Source organism: Eumetopias jubatus, unplaced genomic scaffold (genome assembly GCF_037043125.1).
Source record: "Eumetopias jubatus isolate StellerSeaLion01/CBP00866 unplaced genomic scaffold, mEumJub1_p1.0 scaffold_7, whole genome shotgun sequence".
Classification (NCBI taxonomy): Eukaryota; Metazoa; Chordata; class Mammalia; order Carnivora; family Otariidae; genus Eumetopias; species Eumetopias jubatus.
The window spans coordinates 94,570,051-94,590,924 of NW_028274813.1; the positions used below are offsets into that span (position 1 = coordinate 94,570,051).

A 20,874-nucleotide genomic window follows, 5' to 3' on the forward strand; every position below is an offset into this window, starting at 1 on the left:
TGGAACCCAAACCATCATGTTGTTCTTTTGCTAACGCAAGAGATTCTAAAAGGAAGTTGAAAGGAGTTCTCAATTCTTTCACCTAAGATACTTTCATTTCCACCAGAGAATAAAGAAAATGAATTTGAAGATATCGTATTGCTCTTAAAGACAAGTTTAGCTCCTCAAATAATGTCTAGCTCTAAAGCACTATTTAGCTAAAAACACTTGATTTAAACTCAGGTTTAATACAGAAAGTTAAAGTCAAGATTTTAATAATAAATCTCACTAAATTGTGTGTATGTGTATATGGTTTTACACAGTTTAAAAATATTACAAAGCTTGCCTTCCAATTATTGTACATGTCCAGTCAAGGATCTGTGATTGGGAAGAGGGGGAGGGGAATGCTTGTCACAGACATCTAATTCAGTATCTTCATTTTTTAAATGAAGAACCTGGGACAGGACATCCCATAGATATGGTGGACAGGCCCTTGGACCCCTGATTCTATGTCCTTTGTAGTATATGTCCTCCCAAGGTTCTATATCCCCATCCCTTAGTAAAAGGCCAGTGACAACGTACCTTAGTGTCTTCCTAGAAAGATATAAGGCAAGACCCCATAGTTACGTAGAATTCAAAGAAAGCTAAAGCCGAGTCAGTGAGAGAAGAGGAAAAACACCACTGATCTAGGTGAACTTGGGACACTCCTAGAGCCACACCCCAATGCCTACTCCTCTTCCCCTCAAAAGACTGTCCTATGTCAAGAGGACTCATGTTCCACCACTGCCACTGTCCTGTCTGCATTATCACCAGTCTACCCATAGGATGCCTTCGGCTAGGGCTTTGGGTGGGTCAACACCAACTGATCTAGAGATGCTGATGCCAAAAGCAGAAAAATATTCACCTAAATATTTATTCAGTTTCTTCTATGTGCCATGGTAGTGTGTGCAAACTTCAGGCTCCAGGGACACTCAGAGAGCTTAGCTTATGTTGAAGGCAGATGCTCACCGAACTGCCTGCCAGGGCAGAAGGAGGCAGGTGCTTGACTTTTAAATATAGGAAGCTACCCATGACCATCCCCCTGTTCTTGTCCACTCAAATGCTCACACTCAAATACTTGGTTAGGTTGTGACAAAAGGCTAATAAGGATGTGATTTTACTATTGCCTACCAAGTCTACCAACACTACAGTACTTCCTGTCACAATACAGGTAGGTACGTGATGCTTACTCATGCATATCGTATGATGAGACACCCAACATTGTAAAAGCTATTGCAAACCATGGTTCTAACATATAGCTCTACATATGATGATACTGGTGAATCATGCCTATTAATAATATCTACCATGTGATGAGATATGTATTAACTATTAGATATATTTACTAACATATACCATTCTATATTGTAATAAGTGAACCATGCTTATTATGTATATCATATGATGGGACAAACTGTATTAATTATTCATGAACAATTTTCCATCACTGAATTTACTTTGTTTTAATTCTGTCACACATTTTATTTGACAGCACTGCTTCCAAGATGAGGACGATATGGTAGAAAGAGCTCTGAATCAGAAATGAGAAAACCCAAGTTTCTGATCCAACTGTACAGTTATCACAAAGGCAACTTTTGCAAAGTCATGTACTACTCTGGGACTTCATGTCCTCCCATAAAACAAAGTCCGTGATGCTGAGTGAGACTAGGATGAGAGCTTTCAATCACAGAAGCCTATATGGAACTTGCTGGTGTCCCTACCTATAAATCAGGAGGATACTGGAGGTTGTCTGCAGACCTGTAATACATCCAGACTGTGGTCTGTCCTTCAAAATGGGCAGTTTGGCCACATGTTCCCATGGGATCGTGTCTGCCTTCTCACACTGGGATTATTACCACCTCTGAGGAGCATCTACAGTTGTAATTTAGATTACAATGTTCTATACCACTGGATAACAACTTGGGTCAATATTCTTTCCTAAAAATATATGGGGATGTATGCAATTTCATTGAACATTTCTAATTATTAGATTTATGTATCATGACCACATTTTTTAACTATTGAATTTTGGGGCTTTTTGACATTGTCACTATCAATGTACATTATAAGAGTAAATAATATGAGTATCATTGAAAAACAAGAGGAAGCAGAAATAACGGAATAAAACATATTAACCATAATGAATAGGATACTCAGTCACACAACTTAAAAGCGAATACTGAATGGCATACACCCAATTAGAAACAAACTCAAACCCACACTTTGTGCTCAGTATGAAATCAATACTCAGCATGGCTCCAATCCACAGACAGATGGTACATCTTATAAGCATGTAATAATGTTATACCAGTATCTGTATACAGTGGGTACTAAATAAATGCTAATGGAATTGAAAGAGATTCTGTACTTAAAAATATAACATATAATGTGTAGAAAGTAGAATTTATTGATAATTTCTATCAATACTTAAATCTCTCTAGTATATAAATATAGCAGATAAATTTTGCAGCTAGTTAGTAGGGATAGAATTTTCCCCAACAAAATATAAAATTTTTAGACCATATATTGTATAACTTTTTGAATTTAATAATGAGCTAGAATTGAAAGCACTACAGCTGTAAAGCTGCCTTCCAAATGTATAGAAATAATTTTCTTTGAAAAGACAGATGTGCAAAGCATTACACTCTTATGAGGGAATGTGCAGAGATTTAAGTGAAGATTTACAAATCCATTGGCTGGAAAGAGACAGCCACAAATCTGGGCCATATACTTATTACTAGAAGTATTACTATGCCATAGGCAAGCTAAAAATTTTAATGGTTTTCTACTAAAACCTTGACATAGCAAAGTTCTGTAAAATAGCACAGAGCATTATGAAGACTCATGAGAGCCCCTGTGGCCTGCTTGTGGTTCCAATGTCCAGATTTTCCAGGACAAAAGCATTTTCTCAACACTGGGTTCACACTGACTTTTCATGTCTTTGCAGCATCTCCTGGAAAAGCAACACTTGTCCCTGGAGGCCTGGATGTCATGATTTCACCCACTGGTGTTAGATTATAAAATCCAGAGAACTTTAGTGAAGCTTTGGAAACATGCAACTTAGCAACCCCAAAACCTTACTTTGCTTTTCCAGCATTTATTTCTCTGTTGGTATTTCATGCCATTAGACACAAGACTCATATAACACATGCCAAACACACAAAACTCCAGACAAACTCATTCATCTGCAAAATTAACATATTCTTACCCCCCCTTCAATTTCTGAGGTAGGATTTTGCTGTTTGACAGAAGCATTCCATTACCAACTAAAATACATTCAAAAGTAGATTCGACTTAACATGATTTGACTAACTGCTCAAATGAACAGCTTTATAAGGAATTTGAGGATTGGTTAATGAATACCTGCAAGAGCCTCTGTTGCTCCCAAAGGACCCAGGAATTATCATTCCCATTTTACACGTGAGGAAAATAATCAACAAGTCACACCTATCTTCCAGAGCTATTCATCAGGTTAGTGGCAGAGCTGAGAGAACTCTGAAGCTTAGACTTCCTATAAAGTGAGTAATCAATGCTCTGGTAACATTTGTCGCCCTGCCGGACTTTTACACAAGGTCATAGAATCATAGAACCTTAAAGGTCCATTAGTCCAGACATGTCCAAACCACATTAAAATTTATTTGAAGGCCAAATGAGCAATTACAAAAGATCTTTAGTTAGAGCAAAAACAGGATAAATTTTCTGTTGAATTCTTTTCCTTCAGGATTTTTACCCCTTGTTGAGGAATTCTTAGGCTACCGGGGGGAGGAAAATCTTACCTTTAATAGCGACTCTTACAGGATGATTGCTAACACACTGGTATGATTGCTAACACGCCGGTAAAGTCAACATATACTAATGTTTATCTGATTGTCAAAGAGGCTTTTTGCATGGCTATTCATTCATTCGTTAAATATTTATTGACAGGCTGTTGTGACTACTGCCTTTCTGGGCATTGTTGATTGAGAGGTGAGTGAGACGGACCAAGTCCCTGCTCTCAGGAAGCTTCTATGACAGCAAGAAGGCAGAAGATAAGCAAGCAAAAAAGCAAATGGAAGCATTTCCATTAAAAGCAACTGCAACAAAGAAAATAAACTGTGTACTGCCATGGTGACTGGAGGTATAGGGTGGGGGAGGGTGTGGTGACAACATGAGGTAGGTAATCAGGGAAGACTTCGTAGAGGAGTTGGCTTTTGAGTAAATACCCAAACGATGAATGGAAAAATTAGAATTCCAGCCCAAGAGAACAGTGAGGTCCTGAGGTAGAAATAAGCGTTGTGTATTTTGGAAATAAAAAGGTCTGTGTGGCTAGTTAGAGCAGGGGGGAGAATGATGAATGAAGAGGTTAGGCTAGTGGCAAATCATGTAGAAACTTGCAGGCCATGGTAACAAGTTTCAATACCCATTCCACCTGTGTTTATTTGGTTTTGTGCTGTCAACCCCACAATGTGTTCTGAGTTAACTTTCTTTGTTTTCCTATAACTAAGAATAAGCATTTGTAATTGGAATTACTGCTATACTTGTCTTGCACATTTGACATTATTAAGCTCATGAAGAAGAATTAAGTCCCAATAAATATTCATCTAATCAATGCACAGGTATTTACTGTACAATGTACAAAGCTACCCGGTAAGCTTTCAGGATCCACAAAAGCCTTAAAAGAGAGAGAAGGACTTAAATTGGGCCTTGAAGAAACCCGTTCTCTCAAACAGCTTACAGATGAGGTACTCTTAAGATAGAGAAATGATTCCTAAGTCCACATACCAAATTCCCAAGCTTAGGGACTTTTATGTCATGGCACATTTTGAAATCAAAGAATAGACAATTCTGCCACAAACCGAAACCTTCATAGGCAATAAGGTACCTGTAACAATAGGAACAACCCCTCCTCAGGCCTTCTATTCACCCCACCTAGCCTATGCATCCTTGCATATGTCATTTCCACTTCTCCCCTCATTACTGGTCTCTGCATTAGTCCTGGTAAATGAAATGACTGGGGAGGAAATATTAGCCACTTACGGGTACTCTCAGGTTAAGGGGAATATGCATGAGCCACTCACAGAATAGAAAGGAACAGCAGGGAACTCTTCCAGTAACTTCAAGAACATGCACTATGTCATACCTGCACAGAGTGGTCTCTCCAACAAGAAATGAGCTTCCAAAGTGAAACGTCAGCGTCGGGTATATGGGAGTCATTCTTACCTAGAAATACAGAGAACACGTTTGTATCTCGAGAGTATTAAAACATGGATGCAGCCCAATGATCCCCAACCCCGGCTGCATGTTAGAGTCACCTGGGGAGCATTTTTTTCCACAAACACCAATGTCTGGGTTCAAGCTTTCAAAGATTCTGATTTAATAGGTCCCAGGGGGAGGGGAGGGGAGGCATTAATACTTTATAAAAGTACCTCAGATGACTTTCGTGTATAACCAGAGTCAAGAACCATTTATTAATTTATATGTATGTCTGACAATTATATGAATACATATTCACATCAAATCAAATTCATCTTTATACCCTAAACCCATCTTTGTAACTTTTACCAACAGACTGCAATGAATAATGTTCCCACTCAAAACAGACTGCCAAATTTTACAATTCCTTCCTCATGCAAATAGATCCTGACATACTACCTTGCCATGAATCAGCATCTATCATACAGAAATCATATAAAAGACTTCCTCTGATTTGTCCTTACCCGGCTATACTACTCTGATCAATAGATATAGCACTTATGTTTTAATTTGACTCATTTTGTTATGTATTGTTTCTTTTAAGTTTGCCCTTTTGAATGTCCTTTCTATCTATTTGCCTTAATGTTCAGTGTGAAATTTTTAAGAGTGAGCCAGGGCTTGGTTTATTTAAATTGATCCATAGAGTGTCCAGCAGCCCCCTACACAAAAAAGCACTTAATAAGTGCCTTTTCATTAATTGAAAATGTACATATTATCATCCAAATGAAAAATTGATCAATTAAGGCTTTCTGATGGCTAAAGTATATTATCTTGGTGCCAGATCGTGGGAGTGAGATAAGGAAAAATGATGATGGCTTGCATTGGAGAGAAAATTAATCATTATTTAAATTAATGTATTAATATGTGTTTGAAATTCTGGCATCAACTCTTTAAGTTAGTATCAATCCAGTATGCTTTTCATTGAATCACCATTTTATATATTAATAGATATTGTCTATTTGTGTGTATATATGTACAAACATATATTTTATAAATATTTTGTTATATATATATTTTTATATATCACATTAGTGGTCAAGGGAAATGTGATAGAAAGTATTAAACATAATGGGAACTGAGAATATTAAAGGGATATATATGAAACTTCTGACTCATTATTAATATCGCTATTTTTCCCTGATGGAACATATGATGTGAATTTGAAATGACCAAGATCAGTGCATAAAACATTTAAATATGATAGAGCACTATGATTTTGAAGTCATATTTTCCATTTCTTCATGAGCGCAGCACGTAAGAGAAAATTTTCTTTTGATCTCTCTCCTGCCCCTGCTCTCTCATTCTGATGACCTTGTGACTTTACATCAAAGCTAAGTATTGGTCTCAACTTTAACTACTTACTGGCATCATGGGCTACTTCACGGTGCACTTTAATGTGATGTTAAAATTTTAATATGAAGTAGAAATGAGAGCCAACTTTTCTTGGCACTGTCAGTGAACTAAAGAATTAATTGCAACATCAGGGGGAAAGATAAAAAGAAAACAGCCCAGGCCGACCAATATCACTGAGTCACCATTTTTGCTGACAGAAGTGGGTATTGGTTCCTGTCAACCCTTTAGAATGAGCACCTCAGAGTATTCCTTTATTCAGGCTTTGACTTTACAGAATTAATAGCATAAAACGAACCCCTCCTTTCCTTTCACCTACCATCTTCCAATTACTAAAACACAAAACCATGTTTAGGATCTCTGTGAATCTTAAATGCTATAAATGCCACCTCTAAACATGGGAGGGACTATTCAGTAATAACACCAGTTGCTCCTGCTGCTTTGGTTGGGGTGGCCAGAGGAAAAGCCGGAGCCTCCGTGGCTCTGGTTAGCAACCCTCTCCATCTCTGCAGAAACCACTTATATTATGCTTTAAACACTAATCCTTTTCTTAATGTTATAAAAAATGAAAACAAGGATGAATGCCCTACTAAGGGCTACTATTTAAGGAGAAGGCAGGCAACCCAGACTGGGACCATTTAGAGGGGACACTAGTTGTAATCCTGAGAAGTGTGTTGATGTAATGCAAAGAGCAAGTGGTTTGGGACCAGACAGAGCTGGCCTGGAATCCTGGCCCCTCTGCTCAACAGCTCTTTGCCTCCGAGTGAGTCATCTAACTTCCCTGAGCCCCAATTTTCCCAAGGGTAAAACAAAGATAGTCCCTCCTACTGTGCAAGGTTGTTTCTGTATTGAAAGAATATGTGTAAAGCCATTAGCATAATTCTTTGAATATACTAGACACTCAAAAATTGGAAGCTATTAATAAACTCTCACTTTAAAATATTCCAAATATTCTTTTCAGTAGCCTTGAGAAGGCCCCTATGTACCATTGTTCAGGGCATCTCAATGTATCGATGGTATACTGCAGAACTTCACCAAGTCTAGAGTCTTATTCCCATTTTACAAGTGTAGTAAATACAGCTTTTTGAAGGAGTAAAAGACATGCCCACAGCTGCACAGGTAGTTAAGTGGCAGAACTAGATCTTAAACCTCAGCCATCTATTTCCAAAGCCATCATTCTATTTACTATTCACGCATGAATCCAAAGGTATTTGCTTAATTCCTTGAAGGCTTTGTTCTGGGAACTGGGGATGAAGCAGTAAATAAAACTGTCATAAAAAAATAACCGCCACGGAGCTTACATTTTAGTCGCAGGACGTAGATGGCAAATGAAAAAAAGAAAGATATATATTACATCAGAGAGTAAAAAGAATTATGGAAAACAGTAAAACAGGGAGTGGGATAGAGTGTGCTGGGGAGAAAGGAGGACACCTTCCTTGATAAAATGGCATCTGAGCAAGCACGAAGGATGTAAGGTGGAGGTGGGAGGCAGCAGGTTCAGTTCTGCGATCTGAGGAAAGAGCATTCCAGGCAGCAGAAGGCCCTAAGAACTGCCCGTCATGTTTGGGTCAGAGTAAAAGGTCCTGTGTAGCTGGACCACTCGAAGCAAGGGGTAAGTAAGTACAAGGAGATGAGGTCAGATGGGGGGGGGGTATGCGTGTAATGACAGAAGCAGAACAGCCAGGTTATACTGGGCCTTGTACGCTCTCCTAAGGACTGTGGCTTTTATTCAGAGTGGAACAGGAGCTGCTGAAAGGTTTTAAGCAGCAGCATAATGTTCTGACTTCGTTTCCAATAGGACATTCTGGCTGCTTAACTTCGAATAGAGTATGGGAAGGAGTGTTAGGAGTGGAAGGGTGGTTGGGAGGCAAGAAGGGATGAAGACTCTGGGGGGGCAGTCCTGTGGGTAGAGAGAAACAGTCAGAATCTGGGATATATTCTGAAGGGAGAACCAATATATCTACTAAAAGATTGGGTGTGGGGTACACAAAAAAGGGGAGGGTCAAAATGACACCAAAGTTCTTGGCCTGAACAACTAGAAGGGCAGATTTGCCACTTACTGAGATGTCAAATATTTAGAGAAGCAGGTTTTGAGGATAAATTAGCTATTTGGCATCAAAAGAAAATCTAAACACCAAGATGATTACGCAGAAGAATTCAAGGATCAGTATATAACCTTCTGAAAAAGCTATAAAATTCTCTCATATAATAATCATTTATTTGGTAATAAAGATACTGATGTAATAAACTTCCCCATAAATCACAGGTGACCTTAATTTAATATCCAAATATTTCTTTTGCTGAAAATTTTCAGACTTTCAGGCATTTCAAAGATCATTTGATGAAATTCATCACATTATGTCTTGTAACATTATTAATTTTAATAAAAAATCATGTATATTTCAAATACAGACAGAATACAAAAGTATACCCATGTGAAATGCAGACTAAATCAAATAATAAATGCAAACACTGCTCATTCTAAACTATAGCATGCGATTCAGTTACAGACAGGTTAGTTATTCTATTTCATAAAGGAAAAAAAAATCAGACATATCTGTAAGTCCTTTACCATTTCGTAAGTAACCATACAAGCTTGAAATAGTCAAAATCTCATTCCCAGAACTTTTTGCCTTGCTGTGCACAGATTCCATTTTGAAAGACCTGTGGGAGAAGAAACAGAGGATATCATTAACGATATATGAAAAGTATTTTTAGAAATAAATTGAAGATTTGAGTGCATGACCACTTCAAAAAATTTTGGGAATTGAACACAGATTATTTTTAGCAATCATGTCCAACATTAATCTCTTTGGTAAATTTCCCCACTTTGTTCCTACCTAAAACCTTAATCCCCGTTTTGACTCTTAGTTTGCCAGAATTATTTTGTGACTCACTTTTCCAAGAGCAGTCCCACTATATTAGGTCATGTAATTTGTGGTTAATGCAATATTTTTGAATCCTAATATGTTGACATCTGCCAGAGTTCTCCCCAGGTACTGTAAGGACCTGAGGAAGGCAGGCCAGTGATTCAGTCATAGCAACTTTTAGATACTGTTCAGGGATATTCTTATAGGCAGATGGCTCTTTCCTTAAAATGCAGTTACGTTATGTGCCCAGTTGTTAAGCCCACAAGGATTTCTCAACCTTCACAATCACAGTGAAATGTCAGTGAAATGGCCAAATCTGTTGGAAGGATTTGGTGTGACAAATCCAATACACATTTATTTTGATTTCCTACAAAATGACACGCAGTCTGACAGCAGATCAACGTTGAAATGACTGATTTTGGGAAGCAGTCTCTAATCCTGACAACTCCTTCAATAATTTGTTTTAATGAAGAATTTTGTAAAGAATTAACTAATGTATGGCAGCAATTTTAAGGCCTAAGTAGTGGAAGGCAGGCTGAAAGCCCATAATCCCCCCTCCATGCACCAGACACACCCTCTACGTTCTGTACACCCCATAAGGGGCGAACTCAGAATGAAAACCTCCATCAAACAGTAACGAAGTCCCTCGCTGGATCTGTGGGATCATGATTAGGCAGATATAATTTGCTAGCAGCCCAAGTTTTTAAGAATTTGAGGAAATCTTAGCGGTCACCTATCCCACCCACCTCATTTTCTAAATGAAACCAAGGCTCAGAGGGGCTAAGTGACTTGTCCAAAGCTACGTGTGCCTAGTTAAACAACAAAACCAGGATTTATTCCCAGGTTTTCAGGATCCAGGCTGACTGCATTTTTTGTGTATCATGCTGTCAGTGCTTTATAATTTTCTTAGTCATAGAAAGAAAAGTAAAAGAAGCCTATATGAAACTTAAATGTGTGTATATGTATGTGTATATATATATATATACACACACACACACACACACAGAGAAGAGAGGAAAATTAAGTAAACAAACCACAAAATTTTACCAGTCCATTCCTCTGTATTAGGGCCACAGAACAGAAAATGGGAAACCTTGTAGTATAGCTGTAGTACAGAAGCATTATAATGTAAGGAAGCATAACATCGAGTCCTAAATAATCCACGTAGACTTGCTACCAAACTGTAGGCCCCCTGAGGGCAAGAACTGTGCTGACCATACAGTGCCTGGAACTGAGCTTCTATCACATAACAGAAATGTCAAGGACCGTTTACCACCATGTATGGGCAGTGCAAATAATGTCTCTTCTGTAAAAGCGTCCCGATGACTTCATCTCACGCTAATTATTCTCTTTACTCTGAAAACCAAAATACTTACTTATAGTACAAAGATTTTTCCTCATTCCTTTACCCTACTTTCAGTGTTTTCTATTTATTTCATGTGCATTATTTTTATCATCTGAATTAGTTCCTACCCAAATGAGAAATTTATTTCTATTTCCTCTGTAGGCTAGTGCTAAGGACATATGCAGTAAGTGCGTGAATTCAATCCTCTAACATCAGACTGAATTTTAGCAGTGGAAGAAGGTAAACACACAGAGTTAAGGTTGGTAATGAATCAGGCTCTGGAATTAGACTGGTGCTCAGCTTTGAATCAGCCTCTAAGGAGATGAATTAATCTTGGAGTTGATAATTTCTCTCCATAAGTCTCAATATCCTCATCTTTACAAAGAGCAAAATAATAGTACCTATATGCTAGCCTTGCATATTAAATGAAATCATGTAAGTAAAGTACTTACATGGTGACTAATAGATATTAAACATTCAAAAAACAATAGCTATTTTTACTAAACTGCACTTTTTGTAAATGAATTACTGATTGCCACCTCTAGTTTAATATGCCAAAGTATAAATCAAATGGTGGGATTTGAGGTATGAAAGTGTAAAACTTTTTCCGATGATATGTGAAATACATTATCATTGGCATTTACTTAAATGTTTTTTGTTCATATTTAATTCACACCAAGTAAAATGGATTTCAAGGTGTGTATGAGTCAATCTATCATCTATCTCTCAGTCTACCTATCTATTAAATCATTCAGCTCCCAGCACTATGATTTTCCTGACACATGAGAGTAGTGGATATTTGTTGAATGAATAAATTTTAAAATATATAGATTTATTGCCCAAATTATTCTCTGATCCCAAAGAATTAAGAGGAAGTTTTTCTTACATGTGTTTTGAGCTGAAGGAGCTGTTGCATGCTTACTCTTCATTTGAAAAAAGGAAGAAAGAAAGGAAGGAGAGGAGGGAGCGAGGGTAGAAAGCCAAATATAGCAAATAATGATAGTTTTTTTAATGTCCCAAATAACAGTAGTCAAAATCTTTATGCATGTCTTACCTGTCAGTTCCACATGCAAACTCTAAAGGCATGTTAACTAACTTATTAACTACAAATAGTCTGCTCAATAAATAAACTATAGTGTTTGACTCGTGCAAAGAATCACAATTATTCTCCAGTCCTCTCAGCATCCCAACCTGATTTGGAAGCGTGGACGTGTATTTATTTGACAAGTCCAAAACTTTTTTGGAAAATAAATTAACTTTTGAATAGTCTGTTTTCATTTCAGCATTGCATTCATCCCACCCCGGCAGCATCAACGAGAAGCAATCTTCATTTGCGGCAAGTCCTAAGGAAACAGAACCCTGAAGCTTTAAAATATTGAGATGCTTAATGCAGAGATTATCTAATTCTTTATCCACACCCCATGGCAAAAAGCAAGATAGGAACAATTTAGCTGCGTCTATTGTGATGCTGGCATCCACTTTTCTTGATGGCTTAGGGTGCCTCTTTTTGGAGTTCTTTGTTTTCTTCTGCCTTTTAATGCCATCACTTTCTTCTAAGAATTTGACAGCATTATCTCCTTGAGCTGGGTTTTCACCAACAGGCTTGGCTTGCACCTCCGCTGAGAGAGAACCACAGGCAGTTTTATTTCTTCTCAGCGTCAACGTTTTCTTCTCCACTGTGCTTTTGGCTCTTCTCAGGATCTCACTACCATAGAATGAATTGGAAGGGTCAACATCACAGATTGGAGTTGGCAGCAAAAGTTCAACAAGATTTTCCAGATCAAACAGAAGGATATGAAAACCAATGTTACTCCATTTTGTCTTCACAGGCAAGACACTAAAAGGTCCTGAGAAAGACTTGGCATCAGCAACCTAAAGGAGATTAAAAAAAAAAAAATTATGTGTCAGGGTTCTTATTTTTTAAGTGATTTTATTAAAAGTTCCATATTAAAATGGCATAAAATGAAAGTATTAAGTAGAAGTACAATTAAAGGCAAGTTATTTCAATTATTTTGTCTGCTATAAAAACTTCCCTCTAAATTAAACATTCTATATTTCAATATTCCTTAAAAATTATTTTTTCCTTCCTAAAACTTTTATTTTTCCTTTAAAAAATATGAATTTGGCCTATGAAGTAAGATAGCATCAGATTAATGTCTTTTCATATGTGATTTCATATCTTCCTATCAACATAGCCATGAAGGCATACAAAGGGAAAAAAGCAGGTTTGAAAATTAAGGAGGGAGGGAGGAACAAGATGGCGGAGGAGTAGGAGACCTAAATTTCGTCTAGTCCCAGGAATTCAGCTGGATAGGGATCAAACCATTCTGAATACCTACAAACTCAACAGGGGATCAAAGAAAAGAACAGCAGCAACTCTCTGAACAGAAATGTGACCACTTTCTGGAAGGTAAGACGTGCGGAGAAGTGAATCGGAGGCAATATTCGAGTAGACAGACGGCGGGGGACGGGGCCTCCGTGGGCCACTTCTGGCAAGTGATAGAGCCGCGGAGCACAAAATTGGAACTTTTAGAAGTCAGCTCCACTGAAGGACGTTGCTCCAGTGGCTAAGCGGGGGGTGGAACCCTCACGGGACAGTGTGGTCTCAGGACCCTCGGGGTCACAGGAAGACCGGGGGTGCCTGAGTGCGGCAGAGCTCCCAGGTATCAGAGCGAGGAAGCTGGCTGCAGAGATGGAGCCAAGGAACGAGCTCTCAGCTCGGGGTTGCAATAAACCATGATCCATGGCACAGTTGGGCTGCTGCTCTTCCAGCAGCGACCCAACAAGCGGCAGATCCAGGGAGACTACCCTTCCTCCCCAGGGAGGAGTGGCAGGGGAAAGCACCGCAGGGATCTGCTGGGTTTGGAGACTCCACACGGGGTCAGGTGCCAGAGATAGAAACGCTCAGTCACGGGCCGGGTGAGCACGGAATGTGGCCAGAGACGGGGGAGACAGGAGTGTGACTGCTTTTCTCTAGGGGCGCACTGAGGAGCGGGGCCCAGAGTTCTCGGCTCCACCAGGGCAGAGATTGGGAGGCCACCATTTTCACCCTTATCCTCCAAAGCTGTATGGAAAGCTTGCAGGGAACAAAAGCTCCCGAGAGCAAACCTGAGCAGATTACTTAACCGGGACTGGCAAGGATGGGGCAATTCTGCCTCCAGCAAAGACATTTGGGAACCACGGCAACGGCCCCTCCCCCAGAAGATCAGCATAAAAAAATCTTAAAAAAAAAAAAAAAAGAACAGCCAGCCAAGACCAAATTTACTGATCAATGAGAATGGCAGAACTCCAGTGCTGGGGGAACACTGCACATAGAATTCATGGCCTTTTCCCCATGATTCTTTTGTCTTTCAAAGTTAATTTTTTAAATTTTCTTTTTTTTCTTTTTCTTTTTTTTGAATTTTTCTTTTTCCCCTTTTCAACCAACATGTTATCAATTCCTTTTTAAAAAAATCTTTTTTATTTTTCATTTTTAGAATCATATTCTATCCCTTCATAGAAGTTAACCTTATTTTTGGTACATATATATAAGTTGTTCTCTCTTTAAAATTTTGGGATACAGCTTCTTCTAACAGACCAAAATATATCCTAAATCTCTAGGGTATGGCTTTGTTCTAGTCTCCTGCCTGATCTCCCCCCCTTTTTTTTTTAAATCCCCTTCTTTCTTTTTTCAACCAGCTTCTTTTCTTATCAATTCCTTTTATAAAATCTTTTATAATTTTCATCTTTACAGTCATATTCCATCCCTTCATCATACTTACCCTTATTTTTGTACATATATAAGTTTTTCTTTCTTTAAAATTTTGGGAGGCACTTTCTTCTAACAGACCAAAATATGCCCAAAATCTAGTGTGTGGCACTGATCTATGCACCAGCCTGATCATATTTGATCATATTCTGTTTTTTTTGTTTGTTTGTTTATCTTTTTCTTTTTTTTTCTTTTTTCTTTTTTCTTTCTTTCCCTTTCTTTCCCCCAGTTTTAGGTCTCTTCTGATTTGTTTAGTGTATATTTTTCTGGGGACATTGTTACCCTGTTAGCATTTTGTTCTCACATTCATCTGTTGTCCTCTGGACAAAAGGACGAGACAGAAAAAAATCACCTCAAAAAAAAGAACAAGAGGCAGTACCGACTGCCAGGGACCTAATCAATACAGACATTAGTAAGATGTTGGAACTAGAGTATCTTTAAAATACTAGCCGGGCTTGAAAAAAGCATGGGAGTTATTAGAGAAACTGTTTCTGGAGAAATAAAAGAACTAAAATCTAACCAAGCTGAAATCAAAAAGGCCATTAATGAGGTGCAATAAAAAATGGAGGCTCTAACTACTAGAATAAATGAGGCAGAAGAGAGAATTAGTGATACAGAAGACCAAATGATGGAAGATAAAGAAGCTGAGAAAAAGAGAAACAACTACTGGATCATGAGGGTAGAATTCGAGAGATAAGTGATACTGTAAGATGAAACAATATTAGAATAATTGGGATCCCAGAAGAAGAATGAGAGACAGGGGCAGAAAAGTATATTGGAGCAAATTATAGCAGAGAAATTCCCTAATTTGGGGAAGGAAACAGGCATCAAAATCCAGAGGCACAGAGAACCCCCCTCAAATCAACAAAAATAGGTCAACACCCCCACATCTAATAGTAAAACTTATGAGTCTCAGAGACAAAGAGAAAATCCTGAAAGCAGCTCAGGAGAAGAGATCTGTAACCTACAATGGTAGAAACATTAGACTGGCAACAGACCTATCTACAGAGACCTGGCCGGCCAGAAAGGACAGGCATGATATATGCAGAGCACTAAACGAGAAAAATATGCAGCCAAGAATACTATATCCAGCTCGGCTGTCATTGAAAATAGAAGGAGAGATAAAAAGCTTCCAGGACAAACAAAAACTAAAGGAATTTGCAAACACGAAACCAGCCCTACAAGAAATATTAAAAGGGGTCCTCTAAGCAAAGAGAGAGCCTAAAAGCAACATAGACCAGAAAGGAAGACAGACAATATACAGTCACAGTCACCTTACAGGCAATACAATAGCACTAAATTCATATCTTTCAATAGTTACCCTAAATGTAAATGGGCTAATGCCCCAATCAAAAGACACAGGCTATCAGATTGGATAAAAAATCAAGACCCATCAATATGCTGTCTGCCAGAGACTCATTTTAGACCCAAAGACACCCCCACATTGAAAATGAGGGGTGGAAAACAATTTCCATGCTAATGGACACCAAAAGAAAGCTGGGGTGGCAATCCTTATATCAGACAAATTAGATTTTAAACCAAAGACTATAATAAGAGATGAGAAAGGACACTATTATCATACTTAAAGGGTCTATCCAACAAGAAGATCTAACAATTGTAAATATCTCTGTGCCTAACATGGGAGCAGCCAATTAGCCAATTAATAACAAAAGCAAAGAAACACATCGACAACAATACAATAATAGTGGGGGACTTTAACACCCCCCTCACTGAAATGGAGAGATCATCTAAGCAAGAGATCAACAAGGAAATAAAGACTTTAAGTGACACACTGGACCAAATGGACTTCACAGACATATTCAGACCATTCCATCACAAAGTGACAGAATACACATTCTTCTCTAATGCCCATGGAACATTCTCCAGAATAGATCACATCCTAGGTCACAAATCAGGTCTCAACCAGAACCAAAAGACTGGGATCATTCCCTGCATATTTTCAGACCACAGTGCTTTGAAACTAGAACTCAATCACAAGAGGAAAGTCGGAAAGAACTCAAATACATGGAGGCTAAAGAGCATCCTACTAGAGAATGAATGGGTCAACCAGGAAATTAAAGAAGAATTTAAAAAATTCATGGAAACCAAAGAAAATGAAAACACAAGTGTCCAAAATCTTTGGGATGCAGCAAAAGCAGTCCTAAGAGGAAAGTATATAGCAATACAAGCCTTTCTCAAGAAACAAGAAAGGCCTCAAATACACAACCTAACCCTACACCTAAAGGAGCTGGAGAAAGAACAGCAAATAAAGCCTAAACCCGGCAGGAGAAGAGAAATAATAAAGATCAGAGCAGAAATCAATGAAATAGAAACCAAAAGAATAGTAGAACAGATCAACGAAACTAGGAGCTGGTTCTTTGAAAGAATTAACAACATTGATAAACCCCTGGCCAGACTTATCAAAAAGAAAAGAGAAATGACCCAAATAAATAAAATCATGAATGAAAGAGGAGAGATCACAACCAACACCAAAGAAATATAAACAATTATGAGCAACTCTATGCCAGCAAATTAGATAACCTGGAAGAAATGGATGCATTCCTAGAGATGTATCAACTACCAAAACTGAACCAGGAAGAAATAGAAAACTTGAACAGATACATAACCACTAAGGAAATAGAAGCAGTCATCAAAAATCACCCAACAAACAAAAGCCCAGGGCCACATAGCTTCCCAGGGGAATTCTACCAAACATTTCAAGAAGAATTAATACCTATTCTTCTGAAAATGTTACAAAAATTACAAATGGAAGGAAAACTTCCAGACTCGTTTTATGAGGCCACCATTACTTTGATCCCAAAACCAGACAAAGACCCCATCAAAAAGGAGAATTGCAGACCAATATCCTTGATGAACATGGATGCAAAAATTCTCACCAAAATACTAGCCAATAGGATCCAACAGTACATTAAAAGGATTATTCACCATGACCAAGTGGGATTCATCCCTGAGCTGCAAGTTTGGTTCAACATCTGCAAATCAATCAACGTGATACAATACATTAATAAAAGAAAGAACAAGAACCATATGATCCTCTCAATAGATGCAGAAAAAGCATGTGACAAAGTACAGCATCCTTTCTTGATCAAAACTCTTCAGAGTATAGAAATAGAGGGTATATACCTCAGCATCATAAAAGCCATCAATGAAAAACCCATAGCAAATATCATTCTCAATGGGGAAAAACTGAGAGCTTTCCCCCTAAGGTCAGGAACGCGGCAGGGATGTCCACTATCACAACTGCTGTTCAATATAGTACTAGAAGTCCTAGCCACAGGATTCAGACAACAAAAAGAAATCAAAGGCATCCGAATCGGCAAAGAAGAAGTCAAACTCTCACTCTTTGCAGATAATATGATACTTAATATGGAAAACCCAAAAGACTCCACCTAAAAACTGCTAGAACTCATACAGGAATTCAGTAAAGTGGCAGGATATAAAATCAATGCACAGAAATCAGTGGCATTCCTATACACCAACAACAAGACAGAAGAGAGACAAATTAAGGAGTCGATCCCATTTACAACTGCACCCAAAACCATAAGATACCTAGGAATAAATCTAACCAAAGAGGCAAAGGATGTGTATTCAGAAAACTATAAAATACTCATGAAAGAAACTGAGGAAGTCACAAAGAAATGGAAAAACGTTCCATGCTCATGGATTGGAAGAACAAACATTGTGAAGATGTCAATGCTACTTAGAGCAATTTACACATTTAATGCGATCCTTACCAAAATACCATCCACTTTTTTCAAACAAATGGAACAAATAATCCTAAAATTTGTATAGAACCAGAAAAGATCCCAAATAGCCAGAGGAATGTTGAAAAAGAAACGCAAAGCTGGTGGCATCACAATTCCGGACTTCCAGCTCTATTACAAAGCTGTCATCATCAAGACAGTATGGTACTGGCACAAAAACAGACACATAGATCAGTGGAACAGAATAGAGAGCCCAGAAAAGGACCCTCAACTCTACGGTCCACTAATCTTCGACAATGCAGGAAAGAATGTCCAAGGGAAAAAAGACAGTCTCTTCAACAAATGGTGTTGGGAAAATTGGACAGCCACGTGCAGAAGAATGAAACTGGACCATTTCCTTACACCACACACAAAAATAGATTCAAAATGGTTGAAAGACCTAAATGTGAGACAGGAGTCCATCAAAATCCTAAAGGAGAACACAGGCAGTAACCTCTTCAACCTCAGCCACAGCAACTTCTTCCTAGAAACATCGCCAAAGGCAAGGCAAGCAAGGGCAAAAATGAACTATTGGGACTTCATCAGGATAAAAAGCTTTTGCACAGCAAAAGAAACAGTCCAAAAACCAAAAGACAACCAACAGAATGGGAGAAGATATTTGCAAATGGCATATCAGATAAAGGGCTAGTATCCAAAATCTATAAGGAACTTATCAAACTCAACACCCAAAGAACAAATGATCCAATCAAGAAATGGGCAGAAGACATGAACAGACATTTTTCCAAAGAACACATCCAAATGGCCAAGAGACACATGAAAAAGTGCTCAACATTGCTCGGCATGAGAGAAATCCAAATCAAAACCTCAATGAGATGCCACCTCACACCAGTCAGAATGGCTAAAATTAACAAGTCAGGAAATGACAGATGTTGGCGGGGATGTGGAGAAAGGGGAACGCTCCTACACTGTTGGTGGGAATGCAAGCTGGTGCAGCCACTCTGGAAAACAGTATGGATGTTCCTCGAAAAGTTGAAAATAGAGCTACCACACAACCCAGCAATTGTACTACTGAGTATTTACCCCAAGGATACAAATGGAGGGATCCGAAGGGGTATGTGCACCCCGATGTTTATAGCAGCAATGTTCACAATAGCCAAACTATGGAAAGAGCCAAGATGTCCATTGACAGATGAATGGATAAAGAAGATGTGGTATATATATATATATATATATATATATATATATATATATATACATAATGGAATATTATGCAGCCATCAAAAGGAATGAAATCTTGCCATTTGCAATGACGTGGATGGAACTGGAGGGTATTATGCTGAGTGAAATAACTCAATCAGAGAAAGACATGTATCATATGATCTCACTGATGTGAGGAATTTTAATCTCAGGAAACAAACTGAGGGTTGCTGGAGTGGTGGGGGTGGGAGGGACGGGGTGGCTGGGTGATAGACATTGGGGAGGGTATGTGCTATGGTGAGTGCTGTGAATTGTGTAGGACTGTTGAATCACAGACCTGTACGTCTGAAACAAATAATACATTATATGTTAAAAAAAAAAAAAGAAGAAAGCAGGAAGGGAAGAATGAAGGGGGCGAAATCGGAGGGGGAGACAAACCATGAGAGACTATGGACTCTGAGAAACATACTGAGGGTTCTAGAGGGGAGGGGGTGGGTGGATGGGTTAGCCTGGTGATGGGTATTAAAGAGGGCACGTACTGAATGGAGCACTGGGTGTTAGATGCAAACAATGAATCATGGAACACTACATCAAAAACTGATGATGTAATGTATGGTGATTAACAACATAATAAAATAAAAAATAATTAAAAAAAAAAAAAAAGGAGAACATGGGACGCCTGGGTGGCTCAGTCGGTTAAGCACATGCCTTCGGCTCAGATCAGGATCCCTGGGCCCTGGGATCGAGCCCCGCATCGGGCTCCCTGCTCAGTGGGGAGCCTGCTTCTCCCTTTGCATGCGCGCTCATGTTCTCTCTTAAAAATAAATAAATAAAATGTTTTAAAAAAATTAAGGAGAAGAACAGAACATCTGCAAGAATTTAGAAAGTCTTGACAAAAATGGTCTCTTCAAATCTGTTTAAAATTTGAAATACTTGAATGTAACCTAGAGGCTAACCAATATCAAAGAGCTTTTCTTTCTTTCTTTCTTCCTTCCTTCCTTCCCTCCCTCCCTCCCTCCCTCCCTCCCTCCCTCCCTCCCTCCCTCCCTCCCTCCCTCCTTCCTTCCTTCCTTCCTTCCTTTCTTTCTTTCTTTCTTTCTTTCTTTCTTTCTTTCTTTCTTTCTTTCTTTTTCTTTCTTTCTTTCTTTCTTTTTTTCTTTCTTTCTCTCTCTCTCTCTCTTTCTTTCTTTCTTTAAGTCTTGCATTATTCATTGTTCTTTCTAAGCCTAAAATGATTTTGCCCAACATATCGGCATGGTGCTTTCTCATACTTCAGGTATGTTTCTGCTCATTTATGAGTCCTACTTTGGGTACCCTCTCCCCTCATTCCAACCCATTACTCTCTATCCTCTTCCTTGCTTTCTTCCTTCCTAGTACTTATGATTACAG

General features: G+C 38.6%; 1 protein-coding gene across 2 annotated transcripts in view; it reads right to left on the reverse strand.

The window, feature by feature from the left end:
- The window catches only part of WDR72 (WD repeat domain 72), a 191,467-nt gene that overhangs the window by 76,966 nt on the left and 93,627 nt on the right, over positions 1-20,874 (reverse strand). For both annotated transcript variants that reach the window (XM_028100465.2, XM_088024800.1), the window contains exons 14-16: positions 11,870-12,687; positions 9,173-9,264; positions 5,138-5,217 (exon numbers count right to left, since the gene is read on the reverse strand). In XM_028100465.2, coding sequence (XP_027956266.1) covers positions 5,138-5,217; positions 9,173-9,264; positions 11,870-12,687 — 990 coding nt within the window. The remainder of the gene's footprint in view (positions 1-5,137; positions 5,218-9,172; positions 9,265-11,869; positions 12,688-20,874) is intronic.